The 20358-nt window shown below is 41.9% G+C and overlaps 1 protein-coding gene across 4 annotated transcripts; it reads right to left on the bottom strand.

The window, feature by feature from the left end:
- Positions 1–2048: 2048 nt before the first annotated feature.
- LOC120800270 (prohibitin-2-like) lies at positions 2049–19127 on the bottom strand. Of its 4 annotated transcripts, none has more exons than XM_040146247.1 (10): positions 18996–19127; positions 17868–17997; positions 16412–16496; positions 15594–15673; positions 13970–14154; positions 12780–12909; positions 11748–11851; positions 8938–9015; positions 4502–4578; positions 2049–3885 (listed from the first exon to the last, which is right to left on the bottom strand). In XM_040146247.1, the coding sequence occupies exons 1-10, from the start codon at positions 19014–19016 to the stop codon at positions 3867–3869; spliced, it is 909 nt and encodes a 302-aa protein (XP_040002181.1). In that variant the 5' UTR covers positions 19017–19127; the 3' UTR covers positions 2049–3866. The 4 variants fall into 4 exon arrangements, with proteins under 4 accessions (XP_040002181.1, XP_040002183.1, XP_040002182.1 ...); XM_040146249.1 differs by having other exon boundaries at positions 18928–19002; XM_040146248.1 differs by lacking the exon at positions 18996–19127 and adding an exon at positions 18850–18962.
- Between the last annotated feature and the right edge of the window lie 1231 nt (positions 19128–20358).

Below are 20358 nucleotides of genomic sequence, written 5' to 3'. Positions count from 1 at the left end.
CCATCAACGAGGTCAAGGTTTTCAGTTTACCAAAAATATCTGCTCGGCAAGTTGAAGACGGCATCTCAAGCACTTTGAAACTTCAAATCAGCATTTTACTATTTTCTGACATCTTTCAGACTAATTATAGACCACATGATCAATCATTTAAAATGCAGCCAAGTTTGGAATTAGTGCCAATACAATACCTGTGTTTCTGTAATGATAAAACAACTTTGACACTAACGAGGTGATTAGTCTAGAATTTGCAAAAGTATGATTTAAACTGTCTGGTCAAAGAATAGGAAAAGTAAATTGTTAATCTAACCAGACTGTGTCGACTTCTGACGCTTACACAGTATTTGATACTTAGCAGTACAAAAACATTTCAGGCGCTGAGGGTTTGACATTCAGCTCTAATGATGTGAAAAACCTTGAAGTGACTCTCCGGGACCAACGCCAGACAGTTACTACGTCAGGTACTCCTCTTTCCGGATCGTGTTGTTTACATCCAGTACGGCAACCGCCACAAAGAACATTCAGGTCGGGTCATGAGTATTTCTCCTGGGAACTGAGGGTTTCAGTGATCTGAGGAGGAGTTTACGTACAATTACAGACAAGTTACACACAGTGGGGCTTTTAAAGACCACGTCTGACCTTCTTTGGACACAAAATCTTCAAATGTGACTGCTTAATTTAGGATGATCAACAACATTTGGACCATCATGTAGGGAGAAAGACAAACTCTACAATTATGTTTTTTAAGTGAATTTAGCTTCAATTTATCTGGTCGAAATTAAGGACTGGGTCTTTGAACGAGACATAAACAAGTAAATCAGATATAATGTGCATTAAAAAAAATCCATGTGTGCCGATGATCTCCAAAAAACTCCAGATATTTATTCAATATAAATTCAATTAGTGCTCAAACCTTCAGGAGCAGACAGGATGTCTGAACACTGACTGACTCAAATAAACATACAGAACATACAAGCTTTTCATGTACACTCAGCAAAACTGTGTGTGTGTGTGTGTGTACACACGAGGCGGTCTACTGACAAATACTCACTGGTATTAACGATCACGACTCAACAACCTTCATATTTAGTTTGAGGCTGAGAGGAGGCTTTACCCATTGAGACGCTTACTGGAGTGTTACAAAACACATAAGCTGCTGCGAGCACTGAGTCACTGCAGCTTCTACCTGTTGAGGACGTCTGAACCAACACTGGCCCCTCAACGCTGCGACTTCCAAACCCGCTGCTAGGACCCAATACTCACCTGTGCTGAGAGCAACTGCTGTTTTACTTTTCCCTGCAGTCCAAGAGCAACCAAACTATTTCTGGTCTACTATTTCTATTGTAGAGATTTAACTGTGAGCATGATCCCGGAATGACATTTACATGACATTCTCCTCTTCTCTTTATACAGTAAATATCAAAGCTACAGGTGGAAACTCATGCTGTCAGTCGAATTGGTGCCTTTTACGTCAGTCCTCGGACAAAAAGGGTGAAACTGTAAACTTGTACAAACAGTCTCGTCTCAGTCTCTGAACTATAAAATTTACTATTTTGTCATTGTTGAGTATTTATCAAAACAAAACAAAAAAAACAAAAAACAAAAAAAAAATCAATAGATAAGAAAAGCAGATGACAAAATAAGCCACATGTTGGGGTTTTTCAGTAGGTTATGTTCCCGACTTTTTCACTGGACTGATCTTTAGAGTTGCTGGTAAATGCATTTAGCTCCCTTTGGACAGAGCACGGCTAGCAGTTTCCCCGTTTCCAGTCTTTATGCTAAGCTACGCTAATCAGCTGCTGGCTGGCTTCATATGGTACAACTTCACTTTAACACCCCCTAGTTAGCATTTGCAATCAGTATATAAAGATGTAGTAAATGGTTTATAAAACATAATGTGGTTGTAAGCAGATCCAAGTGTTTATAAATTAATTTGTCAACAAGCGTAACTCCTCCTGTAACACCTATAAACACATAATGAATCACAGGATTTATTACACCTGTGTGGTATCAATCTTTTCATTTGTCTCTCAGCAACAAAGAGAAATAAGCAATTTTCTTTTTTCTTTAATGACAAAAATTAAATGTTACAATTTCAAATGTGTCCCCGGTCTTACATCCTCAACTCTGCACAAAAGAGATGAGTTAGAAGGTAATTTCCCTTCTCTAAACTTCTGTCGCCGTTTAGTCACGAGTCACATCACACCGAGCAGCGTGCGCCGTCACAAACCGACAGCCGGAGAGGACGTGATAAAAGGCTCAAAGGCACGTGGTTGAAAAGCTCAGTGACACCACGGCAAACGCATCAAAGTCGGTGTTTAAAGGGGCGGCGGCGTGGCTACGAGACTGGGGGACGAATCCGAAATGATGCGTGTGTGAGTCCATTAGAGTCCGAGCGCTGACAGAGGCGTCCTCAGCAGGAATAATAAAACAGTTGAAAAGTCCAACCAGTCAGAAGCGTCAACACACGGACATGATCGAGTCCGGCTGCTGCTCTGCTTCTCCCCGGACTGCTAATATGTACATTGACAGGTTTCCAGGTTAAATCTTCCCTTCAGGAAACCAGGCCCCGTTTAGTTACACACTTTGTTCACTGCATAAATTGTCAGTTCACCCAAATCACAAAAACATTTTCTGGCCTGCTGCAAGTGATGTCTGTCCATGCAGATGGCTTTTGATTTTAATCAGAGGTGAAAGCACTTGTTTTCAACGTCAGGTCTTGTTTTTGGAAAGATAAGTTTCACAAAGATATTTCTAGAGCTGAAGCATGTAGACACGTAACTGATTGGTCCCTGCAAACTTCTAACAGACACTTTTCACTGTGTTTGGACATTTTATAAAGAAACAATTAAATTCACACACAAAATAATCACTAGATTAAATTAGGAAACTGTCGTAGTTGCAGCCCTGCTACTTTCTTCTATTGTATCGCCGTCGGAGCAGAAATCTCAGCAGCAGATTTCTCAAAACCTCCGCAAACAAACCCACAACTATCTGCATGGACAGAATATGCACTTATTAGTATCCAGGCCAGTGTTGGTGTGGAAAAAAACATCTGAGATTTAGTGGGGGGAAAAAAAGGTCATACCATTTCAAGAATGAAGACGTGAGATACCAGTAATGTTAATGTTTATTTTTTGTGATTCTGGAGAACGGACCCTATAAGAAGGTTCCTCTGGTGTTGGTAAAAGTCTGATTTTTCATATTTTATTTACTCAACTGGTCCTTTCTTTTCTTCTTTCATTGAATAAATCCTGTAAATGTCCTGCATCTTATTTCATTAATTAAACTCCAGTACTTCCAAATCCCTGAGGGGATGAACGGTGGACTGATGAAGCTAGGTGCACCCATTTGAAAAATCTTTACGTACGTAAATAATCTTTCAAGGTTGAGTGGTTTAACGTGACCTTGCTTGACTTCTCAGTGTAAACAGCTCAGCTTGTCTGGTGGACGTCTGGAGAGGGAGAAACCAGGGAGCGGCAGATTTTCTTAGTGTGGAGCTACTTAGTCGCTATTAAAAAGGTTTTTCTGATTCTGAAAAAGCAAAAACAAAAAGGCCGTAAACGTCCACAGCTGATGATAAAAGAGGAACAGAACCAAACTGGAGAATCAGCCTTTTACCACCAACGGAGGAACCTTCCGAAATAAAACCATCCAGCTGCTGGCATAATCCACAGATTACAGTCGGCTTTTCTGGCCTGTAAAGGGACTGATTCACAGATAAACCTGGATCAGAGTGAAGACCTGATGTAGAGTCAACAACGGCCCAGAAGTGAGAGATGCAGAGTGCTAGGAGAAGACCGGAGGGATGCTCTTTCTGTCAGAGCAGAACTGAAGGAATGATGACAAACCGACGACGAGATGTCCTCTTACTTCATCAGCGACAAGCTGAAAGAAACAGAGAAATGCAAAATCAAAACACTGTAAGTCCGACGCGTCAGCAATCGGCATCGGTGGAACAACACTAGAGCCTGGAATTAAAAGGTATCTGCATTTCCGTAAATCCACTTGTTCTCCGTCTTCGCCAGAGTCAGATGTTTCAGATGACTGTCACTTTGATCTCCGTGTTTCCAGTACAGCGAAATCTTTACTGAACAGAAACGGCAACTGATATCCACCTTCTCCTGCGACTCTGGACACGACCAAGAACAAGAGGATTTCCAGAAATATCAGAATGCTCCTTTAATCCCATCCAGCACCAGTAAAAACTGGCACCTGGTCATTCGTCCCTTTGTTTTGAACTGAACACAAACAGCGGTATGAGAACTCAGAGACTATATACTGTATTTTATTTAGACACAGGAAAAGCAAGCACGACTACATATCTGACCAAACGTTCAGTCCAAATCCTTGATACTTCTGAGTAGGACTGGAAATTGCACTTCAGGTCTTTCTCGGTACAGACCAGAGTGTGTCTTTAGCGCCAAGTACGCAGTCATGAGTTCAGGTTTAAAATACTTCTGTAAAGTCAAACACTTCATAGAGAGACTCTGTGAGGACTCACTCGAACTTCTCGCTGTCCTGCAGGTTGAGCACCAGGCTGTCAGCATTCAGGTAGACTTTGTTTTGGGACTGCGCCACCTGCAGGTCAGACATGTAAAGAGGGTGAGCGGAGAGAGAACACAGGTGGAAAGTTTCTCAGCGTGCAGGCCTGACTGAGCCGCTGCTGCTGCCGCCACCGCCGAGTACAATGGCAACATTGTCAGAGCTTCAACACTGAGCTGATTCACAGCACAGTGAGAGCCGTCCGTACAGGAAACACACGCCGCACCACCGTAGCGCCTGGTCCACACGACGTGACTGAACTCTACGGACAGAGAGCTTTACACTCAGCCGGGAGAGTGTAAGCACTGATACCTGAAGACAAATACAGTCATACTCCGATATAATCAGCAAATAAGGAAATTCAGACGGGTTTCTAGACAAAATTGTTAACACACTTTTCCCAGCAGCTTCAGCTCCCAAAAAATGACGCTAGTTTCCTTTAGGACAGCGAGGTGAGTGATTAGCTGGTGTAATAAATCTGAGCATTACTGTTTGCTGTACAGGGCCCGGGTATGAACGAGGATTATTACTATAATCACTGATAATTAATTTGGATTTCTTTTCACGGGTCAGTAAGTAGGTCAGTTAATCAGGTTAGGCAGTGGGGGAAGCATAGTGGTCTACACAACATTTGCCCCTGTAACAACGTGCATTTAATTTGGGTTTGGACTGAAATAAAGGACTCGGTTTTCAACAGAAGTAGACACTCTGTTTACACCCGAAGCTATTAGAAACAAATATGAATGTAATATTAGGTCTTTATGATTCATTGCTAATTCTTTTGATTGTAATTGGTAAATTTCATATCCATAATGAAAAATTCCAAATCTTTCCCAAACTTAAATATTTTCTTGATAGAATTTAATCTGCCCATGGATTTTTCTTTTTAAAAACAGTGTACGTAAACTGATGTATTATGACAAGCTGTTTGGTCCGTCCCTGAAACATCTGTCATAAAATTTACTTATTACTTCTATGCATTTATTTCTTGATTCATTTATAGTGACATAATTTAGCATCTCTTTTTTGATATATTTTTATTTTCTTATTTCATTTACAGTGGCAAAATGTCTGTTACTGTGAATAGTTAAGTGAGTAGAAGATGAACCGATCTCCGAACAGGCATAAAGTTAGGAGATGAAACATTCTTTTCAGCATTTTAAGCAACATTTGAGTACTGATTATGTTTTACACAAGTTTAGAGTGAAAAAAGGAAAGTAGCACCATGCAAAAGTTTGGGCCCCCAAGAGATTTGAGCTGTCAGAGAACTTTTACCGAGGTCTCAGGCCTGAATGAGAAGGTCATCAGGAAAGGCCAGGTGACGCAACTTTTCAAAGCCTTATAAAGACTCTGGCTCCTCAAACCTGGTCCCAACAATCAGCAGCCGTGGGCTCCTCTAAGCAGCTGCCCAGCACTCTGACAATTAGAATAACTGATTCCCACAAAGCAGGAGAAGGCTAGAAGAAGATAGCAAAGCGTTGTCAGTTAGCCGTTTCCTCAGTTCGTCATGTTATTATGAAATGGCAGTTGACAGGAACTCTGGAGGTCAAGTTGAGGTCTGGAAGACCATGACAACTTTCAGAGAGAACCCCTCGTAGGATTGTTAGCGAGACAACTCAAAAGCCCCGTTCGACTGCAAAAGACCCTCAGGAAGACGAGCAGACTCTGGAGCGGTGTTGCACTCTTCTACTGTGGAGCCACACCCGCACAAATATGAGCTTAAAGGAAGAGTCATCAGAAGAAAACCTTGCCTGTATGTTTAGAACGATGATCCTACACACACCTCAAATTCCACTATGAACTACCTGAAGAGGCACAAGCTGAAGGTTTTGCCATGGCCCTCACAGTCCCCTGGCCCCAACAAAATCTGTGGATAGACCTCGAGAGAGCAGGGCATGCAAGGTGACCCCAGAATCTCACAGAACTAGAAGCCTTATGCAGGAGAAAATCCCCCAAACAAGACTTGAAAGACTCTTAGCTGGTACACAAAGCGTTTAAAGCTGCGATTCTTGCCAAAGGGGCTGTTACTAAGTACCGACCATGCAGGGGTTCGCAAACATTGAACACTGACATTGAAAAAAAATGAATCTATTGAAAATGTTCAGTAAAGCAAAAAACAGAGACAAATTAATAAAAAAATATGAGAAATATCAGCGACCAATAATGAAACAAAGCTGCTCTTCATATAACAAGACATTCAAAAAGCTGGCGATTGTGTGTCTGAGCACAAAGAGTCACATGACAAACGAGACGACAGGTTTATCAGCTCTACCACTGAACGGACGCTGCCAGCAAGACTTGGCGCCATCACATTGAACCTGATGAACACTTCACTTTTCAAAGCATCTGATAAAATGTAATCTGGTGTTGGCACATGACTTAGTAGCTTTAATTCCGGCAAAACGAAGTTTTAATTTTTACAATATCATGTTTTAAACCTTAAACTTAAGGCTTGAAATTCTTCTTAATTTTAGTGGATATGACTTTAAGCCCAGAAAACCAACATCACTGGGCACAAAGAGGAGGGCGTCAAAGGTCAGAGGAGAGAATGAGACAAGCACCAGAGAATGAATCTTCCTGGATTGGTTCCATCGTGTGACGTCTCCTCTGCCTTTTCTGTCAAATCCATGTTCATTTGGCACCACCTAGTGGACCCAGCCGCTCTCCGAGGGAGACCGACGTCCACGACGCCCGACAGTTCGATCGACCCTACACTTGAGACTTTTCAACAACTTCTACTACCAGCGAGGAAAAAGCAGAAAATGAAAACTTGCTGACCTGTTGGAAGACTGTGTGAATGAGTGTAATTAGTGGAGTACCGCAGCAAGAGATGACAGGAATCTTTAGGCTGAACTTTGTGTTAGAGCTATTAAAAATAAATAAATAAATAAATAAATAATTAAAGTTTAGTTACATTCGATTAAATTTAGCTGCACTCAAGGTGATTTAAGGCCTTAAATTCAAAGCCTAATTTCTGATTTTTGGGGAGAATTATTTACACACTAATGTTGAGACCACGTTCTGAATGGGAAAGTGGAATGCGAAAGCACTATTCTAAATAATCGTCTGTTGCAGCCGTTAACATTTGACAATTTTGGCTTTTTTTTGTTCAGTGGAAAAAAGACATTTTGTAAAGAAACATGTTTATATCTCTCAGCGAGGCAGTGAGGTGTTGGAAAAAAGTCTGTATAGTAACTTAGGTATTAAGGACTTGCTTTAAACAAATACAATATTATATCTCTCTATATAGATAGATACATAGATGTATCTATATATCTATAGATATCTATATATAGATAGATATAATTTTTTATAATATTAATAGTGTTATATCATATATATAATTTTTCTCTATTGTTTTTTAGGTTTATGAAATAAAAGGTAACAGAACATTAACATTTTTAATGTCCGTTTGCTGCAGGGGTTGGATTCACTTCTTGTTTCTTCTTCTTCAAAAAAGTCAACAACAGAATTTGCCCAGATGTTTACGTACATACAGTGGTACCTACGGGCACCTACAGCGTTGCGTGCGTCAGTGTGTTCTGCATCATTTCATGCCATATTTTGGTGGCTGGTGATGATCTGGTTGGTTTGTAAACACGGGTTGTAGCAGCAGCAGTCACATGGTGAAGATTTGATGTGAAGTTGTTTTTTTTTTTGTTGAATTTTCAAAGCGCTAAGCGACCCACATTAAAACTTGTCCCACTGTGACATCTAGAGCTGCTGCTTCGGACTGACGACCAAAACTCTCTCTCACGTCTGTCAGCTTTCATCCAGGTTTATCCTGAGGGTGGCACTAATGCCATGAAGTCATCTGATTATTTGGCGCCAGATAAATGCCTGAATTTATTTAATTTACACATCTGAACTGATCACAGAGGAACAGACCATGAGACAGACGCAGGGATGTCTGAATAAGGCTTGCTCAGGCCAGTATGGAGGATCAAAATCTCAGCTCCTTCGTACAGGTTTCGGCTGGAAAATGCAGCTGCTTGATCATTTCGAACAATTTGAAAATGTGCAAACTCCTGCCCCTTTTTCTGTGCCGATACCTGGACATCAATGGTTTGTTCTACAACTATGACTGTGTGCGTCAGGTAGGTGACAGGTACCGTGTGTGTGAGTGTGTACGTGTGCTTCCTTGTACACTTTAAAGGGCGAGTACGTGGAGGGGGATAATTTGATTGGAACATTGAATATACTGTACATGTCTGTTATTGTTCGTTGTATTTTGTTGGTGTTCAACCGCAGTTGGAAAGATTAGTATTGGCTAAATTTGGTTCAAAACATCTCTTCTTTTTCCTTGAGATAGTACTTTGTATCTGGTCCTTGATAAATAAATCGAATAAACGAATAAATAAATGAAAAGATAAGCTTCGGGATAATGTCTCTTACCGTCTTGGCGATGGTCTGCGCCGCCCGGATCTTCCTGAGTTTCAGGTAGCCTGGGTTCTTTGTCACAGCCTCGCCCAGCTGCAACACACAGACAGACATTTCAATTGTTAGTGTATTCACAGCAGGATGCTGTTACACACTTACAACGGAGAGAGTGAGCTGTCAGCCTGAAGCTGATGAGCAGCAGGCCGAGCCGGTCTGAAAATGATGATCGTCGTTGTTTGACGAGCTGAGCTGAAACAACAACGATCATCACAAGGATCAAAGCTGCGGGCGTGTCGCTGCCCCACTTTAATATTTCTCACGCATGATGACAGGCAGGCAGAGTAATCACTGCATGTTTGGATGACGTGTTTCCGTTTCTCTCCGCGGTTGTGAAGCGAGTTCACGACAGAGCAGGAATTCATCTGAGGGGAAGATCTGGAGTGTCTACTAGTGACGATTCGATGGTTGTAAATCAGTTAAAATACAGTAACAGCTATCAAGAAAACACAACTAGGAATTTATTTAATCACCTTGCTGTATCTGCAGATACAACATACAGCCACTGTTAAATCTGATCTAAACAATCCTCTCTCACAAATCTAACTCTTTTGCACAATATCTTAAATGTGAAGATCTAGTTTCCAGGTTTCACAGTCTGTTGACAAAAATCAGAGCAGGCTGGATGATCGTAGACATGTAAACCGTCTGTTCAAGCAAAAACAGCCCGAGGTCACAACAACTGGCTTTAGACAATAATAGCAATAACACGCAGGCCGCCACCTTCTGGAAACACAGCTGCTCTCACCACCGACCTCACACTAACCTGATGATACTGTTCCCCAGGTCGTCTGAGTCTTTGCTGTCTGTATATCAGCCAAAAAACTTTCTTAGTCTCTGATACACGGCTTTGTTTTCTCCTGCTTCAAGTCTGGATCCTCATTTGATCCCCACCTGTTCCACGTTTGACATTTTCTCGGGTTAATGTGTCTAAAACGGGTTCATCTACATTTGTTCTCATGAGAGATGAGGATTAGGGATGGGTGTACGGGATCAGTTTTCATTATCAATTCATCTGCCAGTTATTTTCTCTATTTGAGCATTTTGTCTGTAAAATTGTCACAAATAAACGTCACAGAGTTGGCAAATTAAAACTACCTGTTCTGTCCTAAGAGCAGGTCCAAATGCAGAAATATTCACTTTACCAACAACAAAGAAACATAGCAAATCCTGTTATAATCAGCGAACGCTTCGCATTTTGCTTGAAAAAGTGACTCAAACGATTCACTGATTATCAAACTAGCTGTCAATCAATTTTTTTTGTCAGTCGGCTAATTGATTAACGGCTGGGTGATATGGATAAAAATTTCCATCACGGTAGATGTTAATGCATCTCGCGATAAAGTACATTTAGTGATAAATTTAACGAGAAGCTGTTCGCGAATAAAAGGAAAAGATGGAACTTCTGTTTTTAAACAATCAAAGTACTTTGTCAAATTGTTGCAAACACTGTGAAAATCCAATATTACCAATCTATCATTACAGCTCACTGATCTACACCACTGGCGGATATTAAAGGGAGACATACCTCAGCATAAAACAAACAAAACCATGTCTCAGTATACACTGTCACCTCGCCCGACGCTGAACTCCACTTAACACGCAACACACACACACACACACACACACACACACACACACACACACACACACACACACACACAGGCCAGAAGTATGGGGACACCTGAGCCATCTTTGTTAACCTGCTGCTCTAACGGCTCCTCCGGTTTCAGTCTCTCCCCCAGATGTTGAACCTGCTGCAGGGATTCGCTCCCGTTCAGACACCAGAGCATCGGTGAGGTCCAGCGCTGGGTTAGGATTTGATCAATACCGCAACTCTCACCTATACGCTTCATCACTTCTTTTTTAATAACTTCATAAGTTCACAACAGGATTTGAATGTATTCATATATTTCACATAGCAAAATATTGTTTTGTGTTGTTTAGAAAAGCTAAGTCAAAAGTCAAAAATATCTCCCTGGAAACAAAAGGAAAGTTTCAATCCTAAATAAAATCAATCGTATTCGTTAAAACACTGAGTGAAGTTTTAAAAAAATAAAGTAAAACATAGAAAACAGGTCCTGTCACTCATCAGTCCTGTTCTCTCTCACAGTCTCTCTCTTACTGCTAAAGTGGATTCATCGCTGGGCAGTTAAGGCTGGTAGAAGGGACGAGGGCCCGGTTTGGTTTGTGAGAGGCAAAGTTTAAAATACGCGATGAATTCGGCTACAAACAGCCAGCTTTAGTTTCAGCTTGTCCAAAACAAGTTGCTATTGGCCCAACGAGCTCGCTATGGTTAACACATACTGGTGGCGGTGGGCCGAGCGGCTGAAAATATCACTTTTCTGCCACACTGATGCTGGGAGATAAGGTCCGGCTCACAGTCCGCATACTTTTGGCTATATAATAGAGTATATTGTGTCATATCAGGTGAAAAGTCAGAATCTGATTTGCTGCTGGCTTGGTGTACTTTTTTCTGTTTGTAACGTAGCAACTATCAGCCATAAGTATCTGCGGCTGTTGGTAACAGTTTTTCAGGTTGTTTCTTCAGTAACAGAAACCAGCTCATACACCTCAGTAAAACTTGAAGTGCCCGGGCTGAATTTTGGACCGATTTTTGGCCTTTACACGGAGTCCGTCATCCTCTGCTGCATGACACATGTCAAGCTTCCAACACAAAAGCCCTTCACTCAGTACTGTCCTGAATACACTGTGGTTAAACACTCCCTCCATCAGCACTCGCAGTACAGCGGATGAGATCAGCTCACCATCTTGGCAGCCTCGGCTTCTCCTTCAGCCTGGATGATCTTCTGTCTCTGGTCCTGTTTGGCCTTCTCCACATAAAACTGAGCGCGCTGCGCCTCCTGCTGGGCTGGAGAGGAACAAACACACACAGCGGTCACATTATTATTTATTTAGAAACAAGTCTAACAGTCTAAAACGATGGTGGCAACTCTTTGCCCTCAAATAGATCCACATGAATCCTTTATTCTACGTCCGAATAACAGGCAGTTTTCAAAACACGACTGATCTACCACAAGACAATAAGACACCTTTGGCAAAAACAAAGGTGTCTCAACATTGTAGACTCGTATGTCTCAGCTGCACCTGTGACATACGAGGGATTATCTTTCTGCAGTAAGTTTCACATCTCTGCAGGCTGATTTTCATACCAGTGAAATGAAACCAATCAAAAAGAAAAATCTAAAAACTGTGTTAAAAGTTCTCCTGAACCCAGAGGCCATCTCTGAACAGAGAGAGGTTCTAAAGTCCTGTACCTCTGTCATTTGTTGAGCTGCAACCGACTGCTATTTTTTTTAAATTATCGATTAAGATGAATCTAATCTTACTTTTTGGATTAATTTAAATTATCGTCTAGTCAAAAAGTTGTGAAAAAAAAAAGAGCCCAAGGTGACATCTTCAGATTTCTTTAGTTCAACCACAAGTGAAAAACCCACAATTATTCTGTTTCCAAAGATAAACCACACAGAAAAACGTTTTCACATTTGAAATGCTGTAAGCAGTTTACTTTAAAAATGACCCACATGATTCATCAATCATAAAAATAATTATGGATTATTTTTCTGTCGATTCTAATCTTTGCAGCTCTAGTCATGTGATAACACCTCTAGAAGAAGGCTACTTGCTCTCAAGTTCGAGAACCAACCTACATGCTCAAATCTAAAAACCGCTGGAAACGATGAGCAGTATCCACCAGAACGACGCAGAAACCGAAGGCCCCGAGGTCTGACGATAAACCTGACGTGACGGCAGGACAAACGGTCTTTGTGTCTACGTACCGACTTGCTTGGCCTCCACAGCGGCGGTGTACTCTCGACTGAAGCTGAGCTCGGTGATGGCCACGTCGTCCAGGATGATGTTGAAGTCTTTCGCCCGCTCAAACAGCTCCCTGCGGATCAGCAGGGAAACCTGGGGGGGGGGTGTAACAAAACAGAGCAGGTGTGAGACGAATAAACAGCACATCTGCAAAATTTATAAGAAGGTACCATTAAGCTTCAGGAAATCAGTCTGGATTTCTTAGATTTAGCTCAGCAGGTGGTTGATTAATGATTGATGGGCTTCAGTAATTAATCAGAACAGTACGCAGACACATCGCCCCACACCTCTGCAAACCAGTTTCCTGGGGGAGGCCCTGCTCAGTGGTTGAAGACCTGCAGACACTGCTCAGGGCCGAAGAAAGTACTTTTACCTCCTGCGCATGTTATTTCAAGCATTTTTATTCTATACTTTGATTTTTTTGACAACACTTTGATTTACAGGCGACATGTGTCATTATGATATTCTCCTAGAAAGACAACAGAATCTGGAGTTGCAAGTAACGATTCTCTCATTACTGACCAACATGACGACTGTTTTCTCAAAAAAGTAACTGTTTGGTCTGTAAAATCTCAGAAAATAGTGAAACATGTCTCGATCATTTCCCAGAGTCGAAGGTGACGTGTACAAACAACTTGCTTTGTTCGACAGTCCAAACCCGAAGGAAGTTTAATTTACTATCTGCAGATATTCACATTAGCGAAGCAAGACCCAGTCGATTTTTGGTACTTTTGCTTAAAAAATTACGTAAGTTATTAATTATCAGAACAGTTGCCGATTAGTTATGTGCCCATCAAACTAATGACAAATGGTCTCAGCTCTACCAGCATCTAACATCAATCAGGGATGCAGAGGTGAAGCGCATTTTCTTTTTAGTAAAGATGCAAAACACAATATTATACTTGTATCAGTTAAACAAAATTTGAAGTGTGAAAGCATTAATAGAAAGAATTAATTAAAAATCAACCTGCATTTTTAAGTTTCTGCTAGACTTTCATTAAAATGGGAAACAATAATGTACTTCAATATAATACTTTATGTCATTTCCTCGGTCAGTGTGGTTGAAACGGTTGAAGGAGCCACTTCTGAAACCAGATCTACACCTTAGCCACAGTGGTCTGTCTGTGTCTACACTGACGCCGTGTGTTTGTACCTGCGCTCGCTGTGTGATGAGCTGCGAGGCGTTGAATTTCGCCACCACGCTCTTCAGCACCTCGTTGACGATGGAGGGCAGGACGCGCTCGTCGTAGTCTTGTCCCAGGTGCTGGTAGAGGAAGGGCAGGTTGGACGCCAGCGGCCGGGACAGGACTCGCAGTGTGACGCTCACCATCTGAAGGTCTGGGAGCAACGAGGGAGAAAACAGCAACTGTCAGAACCAGAAAATCAGATGGGGCTGCCTGGTTTACTTATTCTGGAAATACCTGAATATTCAATTTGCAACAAAATTACAGCCCAAAAAATGCTGGAAATTTGTTTTGTTTAAAAATCTGAGAGCAATATTTCAGCTAAGATTAGTTATTTAACCACTACTTTGTTTTTAAAAGAACTGTGATCAAGGTATGAAGTGTTTGGGAAATTGTCACAGTGTAAAATTAACTTAATGAGTTGAGTAGTTTCTCAATAATTTGGTTTTAAAAAAAAAAAAAACATCAAAACCAAAGCGACGTCCAGAACCAGAGAAGTTTGGCATTTTTTTTCTTAAGAAGTGACTCAAATTGATGAATCAATTATCAAAATTTATGAGGATTAATTGTCAGTTGATCGACAAGCGATTAATCGACTAATTGCTGAAGCTATAGTCACCCCCCCAGTGAAACAAGCCATACAGGTGACTTGAAAAGGTTGACGCGACAGACAGTACATTCAACAGCAGAAACTAAAACTAGGGGGGAAAAAAATGATGAAAAAAGTTGAATTTATTAAGGAAAAAAAAAAAAAATGTTTAGAACATTTGGAAAAAAACAAACAAAAAACAAACAAAAACAAACAAAAACTTTGGGGGATTTGAGTTTTCCTGGGAGAGGCGGCCAGTGATATTCCCGCTGCAGCCCCCATCAGCCACTTTATGTTATTTACTTTATGTATCTTTCCCAGTCTTTACTACCAGTTGCACTTAATCTGAGTGAGGCGGGCGTTTCCCTGCGTCGGCCGCTCCCGGGCCCTTGGGAGGAAGCAGACTGTTGGAGGTCACACACCACCACCCAACCCGAACAGTCCCCCGCCCCAGTGGGAGAGAGCCTGTTCATTGTGGGGATGGGTTATATAATAAGTGGCGCAGGTTTTTTCAATTTCTTACTCAACCCAAAAAAGAAAAAAAAGAAAAAACACCACTATAGATGGGTCATGTTTTATTCGGCTTGCATTTGCCAAGAAAAATAAATCTCCGGTCCAGTTTTATAGGCAGGAAATGTGTTTAGCCGATAATGTGACTTTACACAGTTTAATATTCAAGGACACAACAGTTTTGCTCACTTGTTGAACGAAGAAGAAATTCAAGTTCCCAGGATAAATTATGTGAAGTTCCTTATTTATCTGATGTAACTGAATCGAAATGAAAGGAATCAATTCTGGGCTTTCATAACTGAATCAGGAGATCAGTGCTGATACCCAGTCATTGTTAAAACAATACACAAGATTATTAAAAAAACCGCACGCTGTGTACCCAAGCTTTAAACCCTGCACAACATGTGTCTAGTAGATTGTTTTCATTCAGTTGATTTGTTTTTGAAGAGTGAAAGTTTCTGTTTTAGAGTCAGATTCCTGTGTCTGTGTCTCACCTTTGCTCCCGGTGAGAGAGGAGATCTTTCTGGGTCTGGCTCGGATGTCGTAGATGATGGGATACTGGAACCATGGTATCCTGAAGACAACAACACAGAGTTACAGTGTGGAAGCAGCAACTGCTTTCTCGCATTCAAACGGTTCACGCAGTCAGCGAGGAAGCACCTTCCACACGGGAACGGACAAGCAGATTAAAGGAAGTGGATAAAAATGGGGGAAAAGAAAATAAATTACCTACAGACTGAAACAAAACAAAAACAAAACAAAAAAAATCACACCCACAAAATTGAATGTTAATTTTTTTTTCCTTTTTATGTTTTGTTTCAGCTCATTCCTGCAGCTGCACTTGTACAATCATTTTTGCAAACTGCTTGTAGCAGTTAAAAAACAAGTTGCTTTGCAAACCAGAGTATTTTACCTACTAACTGAGCTTTTCATCGGAACCCATGTCCCCCATCTATTTCTACTGCCTATTCTCAAACAAAAGGTAAGAAAACAGGACAACCAGAAAAGACACAGCTGAATTCCTGTTTGTGACATTTCTCTCTCCCTTGTATGATAGTACACAAGCTGCTTTAACAATAAAAACCAGTCATCCTGGTCCGAACCAGACTGTGTGGTATCACGCTCCCCTAGCTCTTATGTTGGGTTAACTATCACTTGTTCCTGTCAGTGTTCCTTTAAACACGTCACAGTGATCCAGTGCTAAATTAACTGCACGTTATTCTTTATAACAAATTACTACAAAGTAGTACTGATGAAACGTGGTGTTGTCGTGGCAACGGTGCCTGGATGGTGGCGTGCCGGGGGCTCCTACCTGAAGTGGAGTCCCTCAGTGAGTACCGTGTCCATCTGCATCCCTCCAATCCTGTTGAAGATGATCGCCCTCTGTCCTCCTTCAACTGTACACAGAGAGTACACACACACACCACACACACACACACACACACGATCCTTTACTTCAGTCAAAGTACTAATGCCAAACTGTGCAGTACAAGTACTACATTACAAGTAAAACTCATGCATTCAAACAAAGTTAAAGTACACAGGTATCATCAGCGTCATGTAGTTAAACGCACAATATGTAATTTTCTGCCACTAGAGGTCTCTCAATCAGAACAATAACAAAAGAGAGTTTGGTGATGTCGTGAAGTGGTGTGGGATCATGGGAGTTGCTGTCTCCACCACCACTGCATTCAGCTTCTCCCGGTCAGGATTCCTTCAGTGTTCATCATTGCAGACGTCTCGTCATCTCAAAACAAACGGACCGGATGATTTTAATCAGCGACGCTGACGTTTGCTGATGACGCGCGTACACACACACACACACACATTCGTGCGAACCACAGCAGTTCAGCGAGGTACCCGTCACGCACGGGTGAGGCAGGCGGTGTGGCCGAAGCACAGCTACTGCTACTCGGTTCATCTTTGCTTCAGGAAGGGCAGTTTGACATTCACTCTCAGGCTTTTCTTGCTGCCGTGGGTTTACTTCTGCTGTGTGAGTCTCGGTCACCATCGTCTTTATTCCTTGAATATTTTCCTGAGCATTATTTTCTTCCTGAAATGGCCTGATTCAAGACTACAATCCCTTTTACATTAGCTAGTTTTTTGATGGTTAAAACCACCTCTGGGTGAGGTGTTTATTTGTGGATAGTGGGGCTAGTGATACGTCCTTGACTAGTAAAATACAAGACGAATAAAGATGGATATGTTTGTCAGCCGAACATCTAAAGTGGTCTCTCCAAAACAAGTACCTTTTTTTTAATGAACTGCTCTACATTGATTTTTATTATTTACACTTTTTTTACATATCTGTGGATTATGCGTTTTCATTATATGTATTAAGTATTTACTAGTAAATGTTCAGTTAAGTCTTCAGCTTGTCTCTCTTCACTTTGTGTTTACTGTGTTACACAGTGATTTAAAAAACAAACAAACAAACAAAAAAAACAACATTATGAGAATCAACTTCTCTATTTAAACTGGAGAAAACTGTATACACCTGCAACACAATCCAAGTGACTTGACTTGCAAGTTAAGGGACAATATCCTGCTTCAAATCAATTTTTTCTTATGAGATCCAAAAAGTGCCCTGCACACCGTAGGATATCTGTACAATATAAGATAAGACCGCGTTTGCTGTCATTCCCGCCAGTTTCGTGGTTGTTATAGAAAGCGATGTCAGACGAGTCAGTCGAGTTTCCGGGATCAGAGTGACAGAGGCATACATTGTCTATGTAGGCATGGAAGAGAAGCACGGCAGGCTACAGCACCTGTGTACGTGGCTTCCTTAATCCCGTAAGCCAGAGCTCCGGCACCGATCAGCAGCTTGACACCGAGTCCGGCACCCCGAGGTCCTGATGACATCCTGCCCGCTATCTGCCGCAGCTGCTGCAAAAAGCCCTGAAACACAAAGACAGATTAAGTTATGAGATGAGCGAACCTGCTCACGAACTCCAGTACCACACTGTGACCCAACACACGCGGTGCTGATTCGGGGGTGTAAGTCGGCGTGATTCTGTTTAAAGCTGAGCCTTAGTGGTTCAAATGTATTAAACGGACGTGACACTGACTGACCTTCATACTAGATGGGTAACCATGCTGCGGGTTGACACCTCCCAACAACTTTACAAGGACTGTAACTAGCCACAAAAACCTTTCTGATGTGTACAGGACCAGCCAAACCCCATTGCAAAATGTATAGTTTTAAAGTTTGCTGGCACAACAGCAAATTAATCGCCTAGTTGGACGTAACTGATTTCATTGTATGGGCTTTAGTCTTAAATTCGGTTTACGAAAACAGAATTTCATAATTTTCTATGTGTTTGCTCTACCAGAACAAACACATGTAGATTGCATGAGTAACTTTGGGAGATGCAGGCGCAGGGGTTCGCGCTGTTGTTTTGGTACAGAACAGAGCTGTGGGCCGAACTGAAGGGCCTGGAGTTGAAGGTCTCGACACGTCTAAGAGGTTTTAGAGCATTATTTTTTAAGGCCTGTACGTGTGCCGCCATGTTAGCAAATATTAAGTTGTAAGATGTTTGTACGACACCTGGCATCTCTGCTTACCAGGCTGAACGAAAACTTGGACTCACCTAAACCTTCCTGCGAGACGGTTAGTGAAACGTTAACTAGGCAGCATTAATTATCTTCAACGAACCCTCCACCTTTAGCATCAGGCTTCACTGACTCTAAGTCAACTGACGTTACCGAGTCCGATGCTCGCTAGCTTACATCAGATTCAGCCCGACTCACGTGGATCGGTTGCTGTTTCAAAAATGCTCGATGTCACGAGCCGGGGTTCAAAGAGCGGGAAACAAGAGAACGATTCACCTGCGCCGAAGGCAGAGACGCGACTCCGTTAGTTTAAAACGGACTTTAAGGACTTAAAAAGCACTTACACCCGGGTCTTTATTCGCCATGTTCGTCCGCTCCGCCTGTTAGAAAACCCAGTGAAGAGGAGGGCCAAGGTCACGGGTGATGACGCACTTCCGTGTGCGCGCAGGGTAACGTGGGAAACGTAGGATTCACCGACGTCGCGTTGTTTTGACGTGGGAAGTGGCTCGGGTTCATTGTTTTCTGTTTGTATTTAAAAAAGAAAATGCATCGGTAGTTTTTTCTTCAATTTAAAAAAGAGGTGAAAACTTTTAAATGCAAAGTGGGATAAACTTTCCTGATGCTTTTTCCCCACATGGACCCTTTCTCCTAATTCCTTCCTTCTGTCCTTCTTTCCTCTCTCCTACCCAGTTCTCTCCTTCCCTACCTCCTCCACCTATTCTACCTACCTCCTCGCTGTTTTTTCCTCACAGCCTCATTTCCTTCCCTTTTCCCAATTTCCTCTCCTCCCCCCCTTGTTTCCTCCCCTTTTCCTTCCCTTACCTCCATAGTCCTTCCTTGCCATCTCTTTTCCTTCCCTACCTCGTCTCTTGCTTTTACTCACACCCTCCTTTCCCTCTCCCTTTTTCTCCTACTCACCTCCTAATTTCCTCCTCTAATTCTTCCTTTCCCTCCACTCGCCTCCTTTTTTTCCCTCCCTTACAGGGATGCAGTGATGCCCGTCCTGTGCAGCAGGGGGCAGCACAGCTTTGGACCCGGTTTGGCTCCTTTAACCACATCAGCACCTGCCGTATTAGAAAAAACAGCTGTTTTGTCAGTGGAGTTTGGTGCAGCGGCTTTCGGCGACGCTGCTCGTGATGTTACCGCAGGAACAGCGGACCTGCAGCTTGCTTCTCTTTTTCCAACGGCAGGCTCGGACCAGGAGAGGTCAACCCTAAGGGTGTTGGAGACCAACTTTCTGCCGTGGACTCTTTTCACGGGTGTGTCAGTTAACACGTCGGTAAAAACAACCACTGTCATTAAAGAAGGATTTTCCCTCTGACAGTCTCCAGCTTTACTCTCTTCTCTCCGTGTTCAGTGTGATAGAGTGATAAAAACAAAAAAACAAAAGAACAACAACATACTAGCAAAGTATTTTTCATTGTCTCTTTCCCCGTAATGTAAATCGACACGAGAGTAAATAAAAATGGAAATGTATGAATAAAATCCATCTAAAAATAAAGATTGTTCAATCATTACATAAGAATGTGTTTAATATCATAAAATCACTATCACATTGAGCAATACATCTTAGCCACAACACAATCTCTCAACTGCAATTTACACTTATTTACTACAATTTAATACCTCGTCAGTGTATTTGTGATTATATTTCTGTGTTCACGTTCATAGTTAGTGCTCACGTATCGTGTTTAAAGTATCTGTAGC

The sequence above is a fragment of the Xiphias gladius genome, chromosome 15 (assembly GCF_016859285.1).
Source record: "Xiphias gladius isolate SHS-SW01 ecotype Sanya breed wild chromosome 15, ASM1685928v1, whole genome shotgun sequence".
In the NCBI taxonomy this organism is placed as follows: Eukaryota; Metazoa; Chordata; class Actinopteri; order Istiophoriformes; family Xiphiidae; genus Xiphias; species Xiphias gladius.
The sequence above is the reverse complement of the archived record's forward strand: the minus strand, read 5'-3'. Positions and strand labels throughout refer to the sequence as shown.

Excerpts from the sequence above, each read along its gene's own strand:
- LOC120800270 (XM_040146247.1), bottom strand. The coding sequence starts at position 19,016 with ATGGCGAATAAAGACCCGGGT. Across the intron at positions 12,910-13,969 it reads TCATCACACAGCGAGCGCAG|GTTTCCCTGCTGATCCGCAG; the intron begins GTACAAACACAC and ends CCCCCCCCCCAG. Across the intron at positions 9,016-11,747 it reads AAGCCGAGGCTGCCAAGATG|CTGGGCGAGGCTGTGACAAA; the intron begins GTGAGCTGATCT and ends TGTGTGTTGCAG.